Below are 19,518 nucleotides of genomic sequence, written 5' to 3' on the forward strand. Positions count from 1 at the left end.
TAATTAATATTATAATCTCATTACCAGAAAATACTGTTATTTTGATGTGAGGGTTTGGGGTTTTTTTAGTAGTTCTGGGATTAAATCTATGCATAGAGATAGGAAAATACTAGCAGAAATCCCATGTTTCATGTGAATCACCACATTTCTTCATGGTCTTTAATGGAAGAGAACATTAGGGTATATTGGTCATTATGATGGTCTCAACCCTGTTTTGGGTTTTTATGCATGATCAGCACAAAACCAGCAGAATAAAACAAAAAATAATATCAGATATTCATTTATGCTCAATTAAAAAAAAAACTTAAAGTCAATATTATGCGAAGTTCACTGCTCCTTTAGGCAAAAGGAAGAAATCCTTTTGATATGTTCTGAGTTACATATATCAGACTATTTGTGTCATCTCATAGCACTTGCTGTAGTGGGGTTTGCTGCCTGCGGCAGGCTCACAGCTCGGAGTGGGACGCAGCCCCACGTCCCGCCCTGTGCGCACCAGCCAGGCCAGTCACCTCGACTGTTGAAGCACAAGTTATCATTTGCTTTGCAATCACAGCTAGGAGCTCAGCTCCCTCACAGGGTGACGAGGTGCTCTGGCCGTAGCAGGGAAAGCCGCTCCCTATGAGCACACTTACTGGCTTACGTGGCACCGCGTTTCCCAAACAGCTGCCTTTGCACAGCAATGCACAGCTTTATAATGGCTATACGCACCATTTAAAGCAAGAATCAGCGTATCTGACTCCTCTGAGAAACAGGAGCCTCCCCAATGACTGGGTGCAAGGTGCAGCCCGCACCCTGCTTGGAGCCAAAGCGTTAGGGCACTGTCATGTGCACTGGGTGACAGTGAGTGACAGCACTGCCCTGGGACAGCCCACAGCAGCACTGCCACAGGTGCAGCCTGCACACGGAAAAACATCAGAGCTCATTTTCATCCTTCTCTTCCCCTTCTATCTTTCCTTTTTCTACCTCCTTTTGAGCAATTTTCATTTTTCAAAGCTTTCACAGAGCTGGGTTCAGAAGCTCTTTACAGCCCCCACTCAGCGCTTGCTGCACAGCTGATCAGGATTGCGTTCACTGAGTTCAACCTTGTGATTCTTACAAACCAGGATTTGCACATACCACAAGAATCCAGGGTTAGAGTAGCCTTATCGAATGCTGCCTTACTGATGAACCACAATTTTATACACATATATCCCCCAGCCCCACACTGAGTTCCAGCCCCAGGATTACCTCTGCCTCCTCAGGTCCCAGCAGATCTCCAGGGCAGTGACAGCCCCACAGTGCAGGAGCCAGGGATTTTGGAGGGGATCCCACTGCTGCTCCAGCGAACCAGGACATGCATGTTCCCACCCCAAACCAGAGGTGAACACTGCTCCATTTCAGTATAATGTGCCCTAATATGTTTTTTGTTTAATTTACCTTCATTTTTACTGTTATCACAAGGCAATGCAGCTTTCATAACCACGCATTCGCTATCATTTGAGTTATCCCTCCAGGAAATTACGCTGGAGAATCTGAGAACCAAAGATAAATGACATGTTGTAATTATAGTTGCAAGATGATTGCTACAACAGCCTGGGAGCTGCAAAACTGAAGCAAATTCCTACTCTTTTGTCAAAGTTTGAGTGAAATGTAACAGGTCACAATGACATTTTCTCCAAATTCCAACAGAGATCCTCTCCCCATCAGCACCAGGAACACAAAAGGAACAGAAGTGCTTTTGCATGTCGAAAGGCATCAGCTTATCCCTAAAGCCTCTTTACTTACCTCCCAAGAAAACAAACCACTCCTGTTTTAAGCTGCAGGTGATACTTAGAATGCAACTGATAAAAGGCCCCAAAATCAAAAGTAAGTATGCAATAACTCATACAACACAGGAAGGAAAAGCAGCTGCAGAGCTGGAAATTAAACTCTTTTTCAGGCACCAAGTGGTGCTAAAGAGGCCGAGGAGCAGAAGGACACCCAGACCGCAGGAGGCAGGAAAAAGTAAGGAGGAAAAACAAACAAACCAACCAAACCAAAACCCCAAAAAACAAAAGCCAGCCCCAAACTCTGTTGGATCTGACTTTTCCTTCACTGAATTATGGATTAATTACTCGTAAGAGTACCGCACTGCTTAATGACAGCAGACTGAAATGGCAAAAAGCCTGTTGATGTGCATAAAACGCACAACCAGGCACTGCTGTGGTGCATCAGTGCTGCACTCAGCCGCGGGTATGGAAGCAAAAGGAAAGGGGGAGCAACCATTTCACAGCAATAATAACAGCAAATAATTTGTAGCTACTGCATAATTTGTTTTTTCATTCAGCAGCATATGAGAGCAAGGGGATATTTTTTCTATTAAAAATGCTTGTTTAAAAAACTCCTTTTCATTTTTCCTCCTGAAGGCTGATTTAAAAATCAATCTCCTCTGTAAAAATGGAAGAAAAGGCAACATTTATTTGAAAGGAAGTTTTTTATTTCCTCTGAAGTTAATGAAACGCAGCTCCTTGACAAAACCATATAATGCCAGATGACCAGCACTACCGCTACACGATGAAGAAAATTGATCCATGCAAGGACCAAGGTGAACATCTCAGGAGATGGTTTTTCTGCACAGCAAGGGAGCCGTGCGGCTGGGACACATCTCGTGCTCCTCTTCCCTCAACACTTCGCGGCTCTCCCTGCAGAGCTGGTGCTCACCAAAGCTGAAAAACCCACATTTTCCAACATTCCACCTTCAAGACAGTGTTTTTGACTTGCTGCTATGGAAACCTTCAAACGGTGGCACAAGAGTGGTCTCTGGTGGAAGCAGATCAGACCTACAGCTTTGCCACCAAATCCACCCACAGGAGTCCAAGCCAAAGAGCTTTGTCCACAGCTACCAATAGTCACTTCTTTCAGCTGTAATACTGGGTTAGCCTGAGGCATTATAACCTAGAAAAAATAAATTGAGTTCCCATGCACACTTTTGGGTTTCAGATCTTCCATCACATATAAATCTGCCAGAAAAACAAAGATGAGTAGAGGCTTTCCTGAAGTATTTTCTTAAATGTGGATTTACGAGAAACTGCAGTCAAAATTCTCAGTCCCACTTCAGAGCTGTAACACACTGACCAACCAGCACTCTGAGAGCAGATACGGAAGCAAGACAAGATAAGCAAAGACAGCAAGTAGTTGCTCAGGGAAGTGACACCACTAGGAAAGGTCCAACCACAGTGAAAACATGAGAGCCTGGGCTCTTTCCCCACAGTCAGGCTTTCAGCCCACTTACGGCTACCTCAGAACTGACACGTAGACATCCAAACTCAGCAAAAGTAGCGTAAATCTCATCACCAAAAAATCTAGAGGAACTCTAAAAACATTACAAAAATCCAATTATAACGTTTGATAGATACTTCCTTGTAACTTGGAAGATGACCAAGACAGACAACAGAAACTGCCCTGTCAGCTTCAATGGTCAAAACTCAGGATTACAAACCAGAAAACAACAGAAGAGTTAACATCAAAGAGAAAACAAATCCAGAAAACAAAACAAAACAAAAACCAAACAAAAAAAGCCAGCACACTAAGTGAAGGTCAGCCAGCTTGTTTCTTCATATCTGCTTTTACACACAGCATGAGCTGTTTCCCAGTGCAGTTATCCATAGGCTGGAAAGAGCCCAGCGAGGTTCTCTGTGCAGAATTCCCACCTGCACTAAGTTCTTCATGGAGAAAGTGCTATCAGGTAGGTCAGAACTTCCCACCTGCTCACAGCAGTAAAGAGCTGTCCCTTGTTCTCACTAGATGAAAATCCAGCATGCATGAGAAGGCATCTCACGTCTACTAACAAAGACAGATTAAGCTGGCCAAAAAAACCTCTCAGAGAGTAATCCCTTCTCCAAACCATGAACTTATTTTGTGTGTTATTGCAAAGATATGCTTGAGAAGTCCCAGTTTCCCCAGGGAAAATAAAAGCTATTTCTTGCACACCTCAATTATGCATTCCCAAGCTCACCAGGTCTAAGACAAAGACAGAGACAAGTTACCTTTGGAAAGAAAGAACTGTTAAGTTCTGGCTGAGGCAGACTTTTCCAGCCTCCCTGAACTACCCAGCAGTGTGCCTGACCTCTAAGAAAATGGAGTAACGTGGTATTCGCTGTAACATCAGCAATGCTCTTAGCAGCGACAGTTCATGACTAAAGCTGGCTCATAAAAAAGTGAACTCCCATCCTACCCTCTTTGTGGCACACAGGGATTCACATTCTTCACACACAAGACCACTGCCACAGACACCTAGAACAGAACTAGAGAACTGATCAGGGATTTTTGACACTGAAGTCAGAGGTCTTGAGCTCTTCAGATGGGCCAAGTCACAGAGAACCTGAATAAGAGCCACAAACCTGCCTGAACACAGACTTGAGGTTTGTTTTCCTTTACTCACCCCTACTCTCAGGGCACCCTCAACTGCTGGAGCTTTCATGTCAGGTGAATGGCAAAGATCAGGTATACACACGCAAATTCATCTTTTCCCTGTATTTGGGAGATCACCCGCAAGCTTCACAATGGCCTTACAAGAACTATGCTGTAAGAAACACACACATAGAAGTGGTCAAATGCACTATTTTTGGGGGCAGATCTGTAAAATTTAAGCTCAGTTTTGAAAATTTAGGACACTTCATGAATGAGTATTTGGCCCTCTTAACAATTTCCCATCCCCCAATTAAACACTTCATGGAAAAACAACAATTAAGCATACATTGAATTTTTAATTAGGAAAATTTGATATTGCACATTATACCAAGGAATACAAAAGTCTGTTTCAGCAAGTTATTCCAGCAGTTATCAATTTCATTTTGATATCATTGACTTACACAAAAGTTTTAATTTTAGTGCATAACATGTGCCCTGTCATTACAGAGTAAAAACGTATCAAAGCATTTTTAAAACAAAGAGGAAGAAAAGCTGGCTCCTTAAAGAACACAAAGTCTTTTACCACGTAGTCAGCACCAGGCTCTTTGAAGACAAAAACTGTTCCGATGGAAAGCTGACTGCGGGAATACAAGGGAAGACTGGCGAGAAGGATTGTAAACACACTCAAGTGACTTGCAGCTGAGGTGCAGAAAAACATATCACACTAGTTGTTGTTTAGTCCCCTGTGCTTGACAACTAGAATGTGCAACTTCATTATAGTTCTGTAATTCTCTGAGAAAAATTCTGAAACAGATTTCTGTGCATAACACTGGGCTGGAACTATTGCCAGGTTCAGGTGCTTTAGAAGGCACAAAACACTGAGGCAATCCCAACGAGTATATCGCACAGTATACTCCACATTGGGGAAAAAATCCTCACCAGAAGCAGCCAGAAACACACCCCAGTAACACCCATCCTGGCACCCGCTACGCCATGATTTTAAATGGGTGCTTGTGGAATGCTGCGTGTGGCTTCCACGCTACCCAGCGCTTCTCATTTCAGATCTATGATCTGGCCCAGATGGAGCATTTCAGAAAGCCCAAATACTTTTGCTTTCCCTTGTATGGCAGAAATCATTCCTTTACTCCTGCTCTTCTTGACATGTTTACAAACTGAAGTAAACCTGCATGCCCAGGCAATGTCTACTGGTTAAGAAGCTTTATCTTGAACCTTTCTCAATACCTCTTTGGATCACAACACCCTGAATTCATGTTCTGCTTTGAAACAGCTAGTTAAGACATTCCAGTAATAGGTTTGCAAAGCCAATTCTACAGGAGTTGGAATTGCCATCTGCCTCAAACATCAAGGCAACTGACTCTATTGCAATGTTTTGGGAAATCTTAACATATTTCCCTCTCCCCACTTCAACCCTCCTCCCCTTAAAACACACACAATAAAACTAAGAAGACAGGATTATTATTGTTTTGGCTTAATACAAGATCCATCTATCATGGAATAGAAGATTCTACTATGAAGTCCCTGAGATACATCTGTATACTAAAAGATTCTAACAACAACCTCTTCAGCACTAACTTCATATTTATTAGAAATGTTTTGAGTTGCAACATATGGTTTATGAAAACCGATGTTGTCATAAGAAGGTGAAAATACAGCAGATCAAGTTTGCCTTTACATTTAAGCCTTAACTTAAATATAATTAAACCAACAGTAACATTCAACTACTTCAACTGTAGTTAAAAGTAAAAAGTATGTAAGCAATGGGAAGACACTTTAAAAAAACCCTGTTATATTTATAATAGGTTGTTTTGGCCTTGGTTTGTTTTCATCCCTCAACAGTCCTGCCTGAATTTAACTGCTTCTTCCTGGAAGTTCATAGACAGTTATTTCCCAAACACACCTGAGCTGCATTTCAAGATGGTGGGATGAAGCACCAGCAGGTTCTCACCATTCCTCAGTGGACCCAGGAGGCCCAGTTCACGGGTTCCGTAGAGTGTGACAGTCAGCATCGCCTGGCGCTGCAGCCACCACCCTGTCAGCACAGCGGGCACCAAACCGCCTGGTGCAGAGGGAGGTGAGCTGCTGCAGGGCCAGGCTGCCTGCTAACTCCAAACCCACCATGATGCAAAGCCAGCCCTGTTACTCACTACACTGACACAGCATAAATCCAGCCCAGAAATATTCTTTAGGATGGGCACAACAGTGGATATTCCTCCAGTATCTTAAAGAAAGTCATCTCATACGTGAGTTACTTTTTAAGTTACTTTGGGATTCACTGTACTTTGTAAGCAGCTAAGCAGAAATACTTTAACCACCTTCCCAAGCAAGCTCAGTTTTCCCTGCCAGTGAAGAATATGTAAGGCACTAACATATCAATGCTGTCAGGAATGTGAAATAGTTTGTTCTTCACGTACTGTTATGTCAGTTCTTAGCAGCATCTCTTCTGAAAAGGCACTAGATATATGGCAAACAACAAAACTTTCGGACCTCAGCTAAGCTATATAAAGTTAGCAGCTTGGACAGCTGAGTAGCTTTGCAATTTCCCCTTCCCCACCCCCTACTACCCTACAAAAAAAGGCACCTGATTTGCTTTATTACTGGTTTTTGCAGGCACAGGGTCTTGTGACCGTGCAGTTCTATACAACTGTGTATATGAGGGACACCATGACTATACTGATAGCTTCTTATATGACCAGGAGTTATCTTTTCAAGATACTATTCTAGATACAGCGTTTTTGTTTCAGCAAAACCCATTACCAGTGGGTTCCTACCTGAGTAGTACTTAAGGTCGTGTATTGCTAGTCAGAATAATTCACTGATTAAACTTGGCATAAACAATTGCACTTTCCCATTCCTTCCCCAATCCCAAGATTATTTCAAATTAAATACTAGACCCTTTTGTAAAGGGACATTTGTTGCAGCTACAAAGAGGTAGCTAAGTGGCACATGCCAATTGTCTTTTTTTAAGTATATTCAGCCTTCATTTGCAAGAACATTTTTCATAGGAAGTCTTAAAACAAGAAATCTCTATTCAGGTGGCACATGGAGATACCACAGTTCAGGAGACCAAACTCATATGAGAATCTGATTTCCCTTCGTGTCCATAATTTAAAACTAGCAAGTCTGGGGGATACCCAGGTGACTCAGCATATGCAGGTGTGTAGCTGAAGAGGCAAGGAATGTCTACAGCCGAATCTCATGCTCCTCCTGACATACGATAGAAGTTACTCTGAAGAACCATTCAGATCAAGCCCACCATTTGATCAATCTGTCTCATGTAGATGCTCTTCAATGGCAGTAAGTATCTCCTCTCATCAGGAACTCTGTTACACTGTTAAAAGAATGAGAATATTTTTAAGAACTCAAATACAAAACCAGGCAATCCCATTCCCTCCGTCGTCTAGTGGGCGTTTCAGCATCAGTAACCTCAGGCTTCCTCCCAGTACAGAAAGTTGTACCCAACCGCACTTTTGGTCCCGACCCTCCCTCACTCTTTGCAAACCTACAGCACAAACCACATAAACGAGCAGCACGTGTTTCCTCCGTGCAGGCTGCAAACTCCCGAACACACACCAAACTACTGCAGCCTGTTATTCAACTGAGACTTCCATCACTACGACAACTGTGAATGTTTTCTAAAATAATGCTCTTTTTCTGGATCCACAGCTCTGTACTCAGTTGATGCCTAGCTAAGAAAGGTCACGTGTACGTGCCTCAAAACCATTCGGAGGAAAAAAAAGCTCAGTTTAAATAACTCTCTGCTTTTCTCTTTTTTCCCCATCAGAGCAACACTGGAAGATTTTAAGGGCAAAAGGGAAGGGAAAAATAATTGGAAATAAATTAACAAAGAAGAAACTAATTGCTGCTTAAAAGGGAGCAAGTTTCACCTCCAACATCATCACTCTCCAGTTACCCTAACCCATTCGTTCCGCTACTGAAAGTGTTTTTCATAAGGGAGCTTCTCAGATATTTGACATTTAGAAAGGAAACACTTCCAAATGGCTTCCTATCACCTAACCCAGTTCAACATACATCCCTTCTCCAGCAACACAACCAGGAATACGCTGTATATTCCTTACGTTAGAACTGAAGTTGACTGCCTTTAATTCGTTAGGTTTCATTTTTCCTGTGCTGTCCACTTCTCCAGGGAGGATGTCTTGCCACAGTGAGTTACGAAAACGTTCATCCACAGACACAATATGTCCCTCAGTAGTAAACATATACTTATTTCCAGATTTATGCAGTGGATTCTCTTCATCAAACAACTAAACAAGAGATGGGAGAGACACCTATAGCATGTGTGCAACATTCTTCATGTCCCACAGGCAATATGCACTCGTGCATTTGAAGGATCACACAAAGCAAACCTTTCAGTGCTACATGGCAACTACTGTTAGAGCAAACAGAAATAAATAGTTTTAATGCAAGGGATTTATTTTAACAGTTAAAAGGGGAGTGCAAAAGAAAAACATCTCACATGATTTAAACTGCCCTTATTTTTCTACGCTGCACTATGCAGGCACTCCTAGGCTGGCATCCGCTGTTCCTATCCAGTCACGGGTTTATTCGTTTTTCTGCACTAGAGGAGATTGCGAACAGTAGCTTAAGCAGTGCTGGCTCAAACGCTGTGGCTGCCAAAGCCCAATGGGGAGAAATCAAAGGCTGCTGCGAGGCAGACAAAATGCCTATGAGCAGTGATTCAGCTCAGGGCTCAGCAGCAGCCTCCTTCAGTCCTGTTCCCTGTCCTTTCCAGCCCAACCCAACAGAGCTGCCAGCTCCCCAGCCAGCAGCTGCCCACAGCTCCAAGATTAGGGCAGGGTCAAGGGAAGAAGAGCAGCACATTCCCTGATACACTGACACCTGAACCCTTCTCTTCCCCAGAGCCCAGCACAGTTTCTAATTGACAATGTCCTGCCTCCTCACTGTGCCATGTTTGAAATGAAGAACATGTACGTACCAGGTACAAATATTTACACGTTTCACTGAGAAAAAAGCTCTCCATTCGATCTTCCTTTGTCTTCTCAACAACGTGGTGTAACGTGGCATAGCCACACCTGCAAGATTTAAGATTAGTTTGGGTTTAGTTCCCACACATTCTGATCTTGAAGTGCTCCCTAGATATTCCGTAACTTCAGACCATTCCAATTGTCACTAGAGGTGACAGTAAAATGACACAAGTCTTTTTTAGAAGTAAGCACTGATTATTGGTTTTTGGGATTCTAATGAGACTCTAATCATTGACTTTGTGGTTAATCTATTCCAGCGTGCAGATTTATTAAGAGTCTCTCAAAGAGGCAAAACGTTCTCAAGGCACCTCGCACAAACTGGGCAATTTCTCCATACTGAGCATGTGAGAAAGCCAGGTCTGGGCACCTGATCTTGTGCAAAGGTCTCTTCCCAAGCTACCTGCTCTTCCCTCCCACCAACACTTAACAAATAACAAAGCTGCAAACTGTCACACAGTGCACTTGTGTAGGGGGCTGACTGAAAGCATTACATATGAATCCACTTAACCGCAGAATGGTACTGTTTTATACTGTCTTACGGTTAGTAGAGACTTGTCTACAAAATTAGGAAATACCAACAGTTGAATAAGAATTTGCTATCTTTCCTCTGAGTCTTGCAAGAAGTTCAGATACTCAGTATTAGTCAGGATTCATTGTTACCATCTTGAGATGAAAGCTGAGATGCAACAGCATTAATCCTACAAACCTTCCCTTCAGTTTAGTCAAACCATTGGCCCATGAGGTTAAAAATATTCTTGCAGGATCCATGGAAAAAAAAAGGCTACTAATTTTACCAGTTTTTAGCAACTGATCATCAATTGTGCATTTTGAAAGGCAGTTGTAAGATTCTGAAGTTGTCACTGGACTATGATTTCATTTTCAGATGAGAAAAAAATAATTCCTCAATAAATAAATCATCACTTGTGGCTTTCATGGAGGGTTGGAATTTCTGGTTTACCTACATTTGGCAGATTGGATTCTACATAATATTTACTTAATAAAATCTATGTATATAGCAGTGAGAGAAGACAAAGAACATTGAAGACTGACTTTGCTTTTGTATATTTTTCCAAACTTTGCAGAATATCCATTCCGACGTGAAGGTAAAATGGGTTCTTTGTGGCCTAAATAAGGAAGACAGACAAGAGTTAGTCGGCAATTTCAAAATCTTGTAAAAATAACACAACAAAGGTCTAGTAGTATCAGATTCTCCTGTATTGCAGTATAGTTGTCTTTATAGGAACATGACTTAGATTACTCTCTGCAATCTTCCCACATTTGCTTTAGTGCCAATGCTAATAAAGCCTGTGGTAAATTCAAACCATTATAGCTTTCTTGCAGCCAGAAAGTTATTTTAGTTTACTGCTTCTTATGTCAGTTGAAGACTGTGTCTAGAGAATATAGCAAGGAAAGCTATTCCATTTATTTCAACAATTTCTACCAAGAAATCACAGCTCTCTACCTTATAAAAATGCACCAGCTAATTTTTGAAAAGGTGGTTCAGTCTCATTTTTGCCTGGCTTATAAAAAAGGTTATTTTTTAATCAAACAACATAGCAACTACATTGCATAACAATCCAGTGCCTAAATAGAGACCTATGTATAGGAACAGGCAAATCCAGAGGCACCAAGTTTTAGCAGGCCGGGAGCCAGCGGTAAAAAGAATGACTTCCTGAATGAAATCACTTTTGCCAAAATAAGCTGTACGCTCAAGAAAGTCAAGTACCTGATAAAGGAGATATGTGGATTCCACTAACTCTGGCCTCAATGGATAGAACGGAACGTCTGGTGCTTGCAATTGCCAGTTGTATCTTTCTGGGAGAGCTCCATATCGTTTCCATATGGCATAATAAAAAGCATGTAGACAAATAGCATCTTCCACGTCTCCTATCAACACCTAGGCATAACAAGAGCCATAAACATGCACGCTTAATACTGCAAGCCAGAAAATTGCTTTCCGCACTGTGTACAAACAGCCCATAAAACAAAACAGCCACCTCATAAGGGAAGACAAAGAAAAAAAGAAAGAGCTATGTATTGATTTCTCCACACTAAAAGCTCTATCAGTGTTCAGCCCTCACGGCACGGTATATAAATGCTGAGGCTGAATGAGAAAAGTTGGAAGTTTCATCTCAAGTCTAGCAGAGAGCAGACCAGGCATTCCAACATTGCTAAGCTGATGCAGAAGCTGAACTGCTCTAAGACTGTCGTATCAGAGCAGCCAGATGTAAACCCACAGGTTGAGGGCCATCTCAGAAGAGACATGCAGACTCATTTCACAGTCTAGGATCAGAATGAGCCTGACACCCCTCTACTGTGTTGTTTGTTTTTTAACAGAATGAAAGTTTACCTGTAGTCCAGGAAAAAAGGCTTGCAAGGAGTCAATCCACGTGTTCATCAGCTGTCCCGTGAACATGTTGACATTAACATACAAAGGAGGGTCACCTTCACCTTCATTGCAAGCTTCTCGACTGCCAACAATAGGCATGTGTAAATACTCGCTATTTTAGAAGAACACAATGCACATTTCGTTTCACAGTGCTGTCACCAGCAAAAAGAATGAGCCACAGGTTTGTCATGTCAGGCTCAAAGCCATTGTGAAAAGAACCAAAATGTCAGTCATGCTCTCAGAAAAATGAATTCATCAATGTATGTACATCATATCCTAAAGTTACGTCAGCAGAATCTCTACCAAATAGTCATGCTACGTAAGATTGGACCTTAATAAGTACTAAACCAGTCAGTTTAATGCATTTCCTTTTCATTTCTGCAGCCTTCTCTCAGCCTACCATTTACTAACATGGACAGTAACCAGTTTAGCTTCTTTGCACCAATAAAGGTACGCAGATCAGCTGACTAAGGAGTGAAGAGAAGGTTAAAATTTACTTCCACAGTGACTACCAAAAAAATAGGACTTTTAAAAAAAAAAAAAAACCACACAGATTTTCTAGAGCATGACACAAAACACTATACAATCTCTGATATCTTGCTGGAGTAGTCATTGCTTAAGGAATTGATACTGATATGAAACAACATACCCTCTTCTTAAGTGGTTCTGAATGTTCCGATAAGCATCATTGAACATCTCCAAGTCTTCCTTTTCACCAAAGAGGATGTAAGACTTCAGAAGGTATTCATAGAACGAATCTGATCCTGCTCCCAATCCACTTTGCTTTCCAACCCAATGACCAGTTTGAATATTCACAACATTGCCTTTCAGAACAGACAAAGAGTTTAGTCTAATGTTGCCAAGTACATCAGAGAAAAATAATGAAGAACCAGAACTTAGAAATATTACATCTTCAAAATGCCTTAAGGAGGAATGATCAAAGATTACTATCAAAATAAAGTGTTATAGTGCATTCATCCAAGGAACTAGCACACCCACACAGTTGCTTTAAGTACTTTTGGTCATCTGCCAATCTAAATTATTTTAATGGGGATACAAATGGAAGAACTTCAGTTTCATTTCCCAGTTCAACGAAAAATTTGTCTTTGGAAATCTGTGCCTTAAGAAGTCACTTGGATACTCCATTTTTCTTATGAAATTATGAAGTGCTATTTGTTCAACACAAACCATGAGTACACAAGGACAGCACAACTTAACAGCCACAGAGAAAGCAAATTGACAAAGTTTACCAAACATGAAAGAAACCTGCAGCGTGATGGCATCCTGCTACAGGAGACCAGGCGAGGTTAAAACACAGACCCAGGCAATACAGCATCACCTTAGAAGAGATTACCTAGCAGTCCAGTGTTATTGCTCCTGAGATTCCAGAGCGCTTTTACAGCTCTTCTGGCCACCCATTCAAACGTGGAATCGCCGAGCAGTCTGCTCAGGATGCCAAACTCCACCAGCAAGGAACCGGCTCCTGCAGTACATGTTTCATTGTTGCCGTCTGGAGGTACTCCCTTCTTCAGATTGACCTGTGGAGCGGGCAGACAGAGTGCTAACAGTGAGGAGGCAGCTGCATCTCATGCAGCTGGGCTCTCATCTGCAGTCTTGTATTCATTATAAAGCCTTTTAATTAGTTTTTGGAATATGAAGTGTGCAATGTGTATTAGTTAGGAAGTCAGCATATCACTGCTTGGTCAAAAAGTTTTCCTGAAGGATTCCTGAAATTCACCTTTCAAATTTATAACATCGCGCTCAAGGTGGGCAACCACTTCTGCTACTCTTATATTTGCTAATCCTTCCAAATTTCAGTTCACTTTTTCATCATTTCTCCCAAACATTCAGGTTCTTCCAAGGGTGATGCAAGTACCGCTTCCCCTCACCTGGTGCTCTCGAAACCAAGAGCTTCCTCAGTGAATGCTCCTCAACTTCCCCACGGAGCAAAATGCTGAAGGGAAGTTACAGCACCCTCAACTGCTTCACCAGACTCGGAGCAGAAGTGAAAGCTTATGTTTCTACAGCCTGACAGGTCTGGAGGAAAAAAATCAATGCTGCAGTCCCCCAAAATTAAAACTAGTAAGGCAAGTGCTAATTAGTTTTACAGTTTAGAGTTGTTCAACTAGAACTGACATTCTTCTCCCTGTGAAATGCATCCGCTTAAAACAAGAGGATGTAGTATTGAAGGATACTGCAGTATTCTTGAGTACTCACTAAGCAGTATTCAAGAAAATTACAAACTCCAAGCCCAGTGTGACAAATATTTTAGCTAAGTTTTATTTTATCACAATTGTCTTAGTACCAAGTCATCAATAAAGTCACTTTCCCAGGCTGTTTGTCTTTGCAGTATTTCTTGTTAACCTTCTTAATGACAGCATTGTTTGTTGCCACGTGATATATAGGAAGAAACCATGGGGCAAGGACACGTTCCAGCCAAACAGCATGGAAACAAATTACTATTATCCTGTACAGAACAATATATACAGAGTGAAAAAACAGCCCAAAGAAAACATTTACTAGACATAAGGAGCAACTTATGTCCATTATACAATGTCAATGTCACCATAACTTTGTGCGGTTCCCCCCCACGCCATTTTAATGTAACTCAGAACAGGATCAATACCCCAAGTGCACATATAAGGGCACACACAGGGCACAGAACTCGAGTTGTAGGACAGATGAATTACTGCTTTTGGATTATTTCCCCACTGTGCTGATGTGCTCACTTACCCGAGGGTATGGAATTCCAGTTTTGGTGTTCTCAAAGGCTGGAAGCAGTCTCACCGCTAGATCACGAGCCATATGCAACAGTTCATTGTCATAATCCTTAATGGTCATGTCACCAAAAGGCTGTTTAGTATCTGTAATTATTATGTGGGCAGAAAGCAGGCTCCCCAAAACTCTACAGAAAAAGAAAAATATCTTCAGTTTTTAAATCTGTTCTTCAGCCATGCACTTACCAATATGACGTTTACTTTGTGCACCTTACAGGCTGTACAGAAAGAGATCTACTTTTTTCCCCACCAGTAGTGAAAACATCTCCAAGGCTTGTCACCCACAGTAATTACAAAATCTGGTTCCGCAAAGTTTACCTGACGCAGTAGTTCCTTACAACACAAGTCTATTTATGAGTGAAGACCTCTTTGTCCCACCTTTTCTGCTGCAGCAAATGGTAGTAAGGTTGTTACATACACTTAATATTCAGAAAAAAAGAAACCTAGCCAAGTTAAGTAGCAATTGAATATACACTGTTTAAGACATTCAGAAAATGCCGCCATTTAAAATCAGACAATATCTTAAACTCATGTCCAAGACAGACATGTCTGTTTTTCATCTAAAATGAAAGTGAAAGCAAGCAGAAGGTCCATGGAAGAAAACCAAAACAGGGAAAGCCTGTCAGCAGGGTTGGTTGTTGTGCACAGATCTCAGTCTCTGCTGCAGTCAGCCAGCCACAGACTGGTGAGACTGCCATTGTGCCACTGCTTCAAGTCACAGGTGACTCATTAAAACTGTTTTAATTATGAAAGGATAGCATATTTTTATAAAAGGTTAAACAACAACCTACTCAAGGAACAATTATGGAATAAAGCCTACCAAAGACATCCTTATCAGCGACTTTACTTCAGTTTGTCTATATATGCACACCAAGTCTTTAACCTTGGTCCTGTTTTAAAGACAGAAACCTAGAGCAACATACCTGATTGTTGCCTCAAAAACTTGGACCGTTGAGTCTTTATCAAATGAAACTGTGTCAATCACCAACTTCACCGCCTTCTGGAATTCTGAGGAGTTTCCCATTACCTTTTACATAAAAATAAAGCTATTTTGTCTAATTGTTGCTTTAGAAGAGAGTTGGGGAAGAGAATGGCAAGTTCACATTTTAGATTAACAGTCATATTAACTAGATATAGTACAGAGTACTTCAAGCTCCTGCTGAGATGACTTTCCAGAAAGTTACTCATTCTACTGACATGTAAAAGTGCATTTTTTTTAAAAGTACATTAAAACAGGGAAATCCACAAAGATATATTTTTTGTCTGTTTTTCTAATCCATGCACCCATGTATTCTTCCATCCCCAACATCAGCACTGTGGGCAATCGCTTAGAGCAGGAGTCTAAAAACTCTTTAAGATCTAGAAACACTGAGTGTTTCAACTACTTAAACTATCAGTTTACAAGTTAAATTTAGCTTAAAAGGTAACACAATCTGCAGAACAATTATATCTGATTTGACATTTATTTGACCAGGGGAGTCCAACCCTTTGGGCTTTTGACTCAAGATGCCCAGGAGTTCCCTCATGCCAGTTTTCTATAGGTTCACCTTAGCAACTGACTTCCACTGTATCCAGAGACAGATGTAAATTCAGACCCAGCTGCAAAGAAGCAAGAATACAGAAGGAAAATACAGATTTCCATTCATTTAAGCGCATGATAGGGCTGGGTGTACAGGGAAACCGACTTGGCTCTTCAACCATTAGACCAGCCAGTCTGCGCTATCCCATACCCAGACCTCGTGGGAAGGCATTCCCACAGATCTGAGCGGATGAAGAGCAGAATGGCCTTTCATCGCCCAAAAGCTTCTGAAACACAAGAGTCTCTAAGAACCAGAAGTCCTGTATTTGGAAAAGGAAGCTACATGACTCCAAAAGGTATGGACAGGACACTGAGCCGCTGGTGACCGAGGACAGGAAGGCAACGGTCCAGCATACACACCACCAGCCACGTAGCACAAGCCCGAACTGCTGTTTCAGTTAAAACCAATGTTTTCCTCACATCCTGCTTTCAGTTCTGTTCACTCCTGCCACTTTCAGTTCAACAGCTCAGACCTCCTCACCACAGAGCTGCAATTCCACTGTAGCAACAGGAAGTATTTTATAACTTGAAGCATACATACAGTCCTTGCACACACCACCTACTCCACAAGAAGAGAGACACACTATGGATCCTGTGCATTGAAGGGCCATGACCACATGCCAGAAGGCCAAGAATCTGTCCCAGATGCAAAAATGAGAGAACTAAACATAAGGGGGGTTTCTAAACATGCATAAGGTAGTTCAGGAAAGGGGCTCTTCTCCATGACACCATGCTACTGCTGCCACTGACATAAAGCAGAGTTGCTTCTCATATTACCTTCAAATTTTATCAGAAATGCATATGACGGTCTATTTTAGCTGGCAAGAAGCAGCTGTACAGCCTCCCCCCTCCTTCCTTTCACCATTCTTCATAGAGACTTACACGTCAGCCAGGGCCTCTCTGCCAATCAAAACAATCAGAGCTCTTTCAGTCATCTCGAATAAGATGAACTCTCCTCCCAACCTACCTCTCAGCAACCCATGCAGATTCCAGCTCAAATCCACCCTTTCTGAACACGAGAGTGAAGACAGTATTAGAAAAGACATCTCACCTGAGCCATGGGGAAGATCTCCCAAATTTCCTCTGTCTCTTCTGGAAATCTCTCCTGATACATCCCCATGAACTCTCACTCTTCCCCACTAGCTCATGATCCAGATGTTAGCTGATATACACCCAGCACCACCTTCTCCTCAGACGTGAAGGATTTAACAAACTTCCACTGAAGAAACTATGAGACCTTTTACTTTGTATTGCTAAACTTCATTACAATTTTAATTAGTTCTTCACAATCTCACCTCACCTTCTCTTCACGTTAAGAATTGATCTCTCTTTCTATCAGCAGCTCTGCATGAAACATCAGGACTTTTTGCATTAACAACATTAACACATGAAGACTAAACAGCACTTGTCCCATGGCAGGTCCTTGGAAAACACTGTCGAGTAACTTGCTCCAACCTAAAACTTTCTGTTGCTGTCTTCCTTCAACTGCTCCCCAAGTCTATCTACATTCACCCCTCTTCTTCAGCTCCACTAGCTTTTTTTAAAAATATGGATCCAATTGCAGATATCACATCTACTGTGGTCATAAGTTTGAACTCAGAGCAAGGGACAACATCAGTGCTGTTCAGCGCCACGGCAGATGAACCCAGCAAGACCTGTCCTTCAGGAGAACACTGAACAAATCAATGCTGCGCTACATCATAATTTTCCCCTATAAGTCTTTTCTGCAGAGTCCATTCCAGCACACTGCCTGCTGTCGAGGTGACAGCTCATGACGATGCTCACACCTCAATGCAGCCAGCTCACAACCCAGACCTGGGGTATCACAGCCCCTCTAACAAAGCTCCGTGCCCAGGAGTGAGCTCGGACTGGTTTCCCACACCAGGTCCGGCTGAATCCTGACGGGCGCCTGTTTCACGGCCAAACACAACGGAGCAGGCAGACTCGGGCATGCTCAAGAGCATCTGGAGTTTCTCATCTCCCAAAACCTCTCATCCAACCGACCTCAAGCTTACAGACATTAATATCTATACCCTGCTAGGACACCGCCTCCAGAGCTTAATTAGCAGAAGAATTACTCTTCGACCATACATCCTAGCTATGTTAATATACCTTTAAACTAATTTGCCAAATGCAGTTTGTTCATTCCAGTTGCCAACACAAAGCTCCCGAGCTTCCCTCCTGATTAAATTTAACTGAACAGGGCGAGGCAGCAGCTCCGGAGCTTTCGGGACCAGCAAACGGAGCAACCACAGCCGGCGGGACCAGAGCCCCGCACAGGCCCCTGGCCCGCTGTGCCGAGCTCGTCCCGGCCGGGCAGGCTCGGGAGGCGCCCCCAGCCCCGGGGACTCACCGCCAGCGTGTCCAGCGCGTCGATCAGCGTCAGCGAGTAGTTCCCCAGCACGTCGTTGATGTTGAGGTTGGAGCTGGAAGAGAAGCACCGAGCGTCAGGCCCCGCCCGGCCCGGCCGCCGCCCCCAACCCGGCCCGGCCACCGCCCCCCGCCCCGGCCCGGCCACTCACGGGTCCTGGCGGTCGGGCCCGCGGCCGCGGCAGTGCAGCGGGTCGAGCTCGTCCCGCGGGAAGGCGTGCTGCATGTAGCTGTCGTAGCCGAAGACGAACATCCCGCGAGCGGCGTCGCGCAGCCGGGCCCGCAGCTGCGGCGGGAAGGCGCCGCTGTACCGCCGCTCGTACTCGTCACCGCCCGCCCCGCCGCCACCGCCGCGCCGCAGCAGCGAGCCCCAGTGCGAGGAGCCGGGGCCGGCGGCGGCGCCGGGCGGGCCGAGCGCGGCGGGTGTCGGCGGGAAGGGGAAGGGGAAGCGGCGGCGCAGGCACAGGCCGGGCGCCAGAACGGGCAGCAGCCCCAGCAGCACCTGCAGCCCCAGCCTCAGCAGCAGCAGCCCCAGCAGCAGCGACCGCCATTGCATGGCGCCGCGCGCATAGTTTAAAGGGGCCGCCCGCGCCCCCGCCCGCTGCGCAGCCCCCGCCGCGTTCCTCCGCGACGCGGCCCCTTTAACGGCGGAAGTGAAACACGCACCGCGGCTGCACGGGCCCGCCCCGCCCGGCTCCTACTGGCCGAGCCGACCGGGAGGCGGGAGCGGCCTTCGCTCATAGGGCGCGCAGGGACGCCAATCAAGATCCGAGCTCCGGCGAGGTTGAAGGGCCGGGGCGGGGCGCGGAGGGCGCCCGGGGCTGTCGTGGCACGGCCGGGGGCGGCCCCACCCGGGCCAAGGGGCGGCACCCGCCAGCCCACCGGGCAGCGGCCCCGCCGAGCCGAGGCGGAAACAAGGGGAGTTCGCTTTAAATTAAAACAAAGAAAGGAGAACCAAAAAAGACAGCAACAAACCAACCAACCACACCGCGACCGACAACCCGCCCTTCA

General features: G+C 44.0%; 1 protein-coding gene across 2 annotated transcripts; it reads right to left on the reverse strand.

Annotated features, from left to right (window-relative positions):
- Positions 1-4,715: 4,715 nt before the first annotated feature.
- EDEM1 (ER degradation enhancing alpha-mannosidase like protein 1) lies at positions 4,716-19,487 on the reverse strand. Of its 2 annotated transcripts, XM_080350432.1 has the most exons (12): positions 18,660-19,487; positions 18,491-18,563; positions 15,482-15,585; positions 14,515-14,686; positions 13,136-13,319; positions 12,431-12,605; positions 11,743-11,863; positions 11,119-11,289; positions 10,443-10,516; positions 9,344-9,440; positions 8,466-8,651; positions 4,716-7,717 (listed from the first exon to the last, which is right to left on the reverse strand). In XM_080350432.1, the coding sequence occupies exons 1-12, from the start codon at positions 19,061-19,063 to the stop codon at positions 7,628-7,630; spliced, it is 1,851 nt and encodes a 616-aa protein (XP_080206558.1). In that variant the 5' UTR covers positions 19,064-19,487; the 3' UTR covers positions 4,716-7,627. The 2 variants fall into 2 exon arrangements, with proteins under 2 accessions (XP_080206558.1, XP_080206559.1); XM_080350433.1 differs by lacking the exons at positions 4,716-7,717; positions 8,466-8,651 and adding an exon at positions 8,874-8,965.
- Between the last annotated feature and the right edge of the window lie 31 nt (positions 19,488-19,518).

The sequence above is a fragment of the Nesoenas mayeri genome, assembly GCF_963082525.1.
Source record: "Nesoenas mayeri genome assembly, chromosome: 10".
NCBI lineage: Eukaryota > Metazoa > Chordata > Aves > Columbiformes > Columbidae > Nesoenas > Nesoenas mayeri.

Coding starts and splice junctions, on each gene's coding strand:
- EDEM1 (XM_080350432.1), bottom strand. CDS start 19,063: ATGCAATGGCGGTCGCTGCTGCTGGGGCTGCTGCTGCTGAGGCTGGGG. Junction 12,606..13,135: donor CAATAACACTGGACTGCTAG/GTAATCTCTTCT, acceptor CTGTTCTGAAAG/GCAATGTTGTGAATATTCAA. Junction 9,441..10,442: donor GAAAAATATACAAAAGCAAA/GTCAGTCTTCAA, acceptor TAAATCTTGCAG/GTGTGGCTATGCCACGTTAC.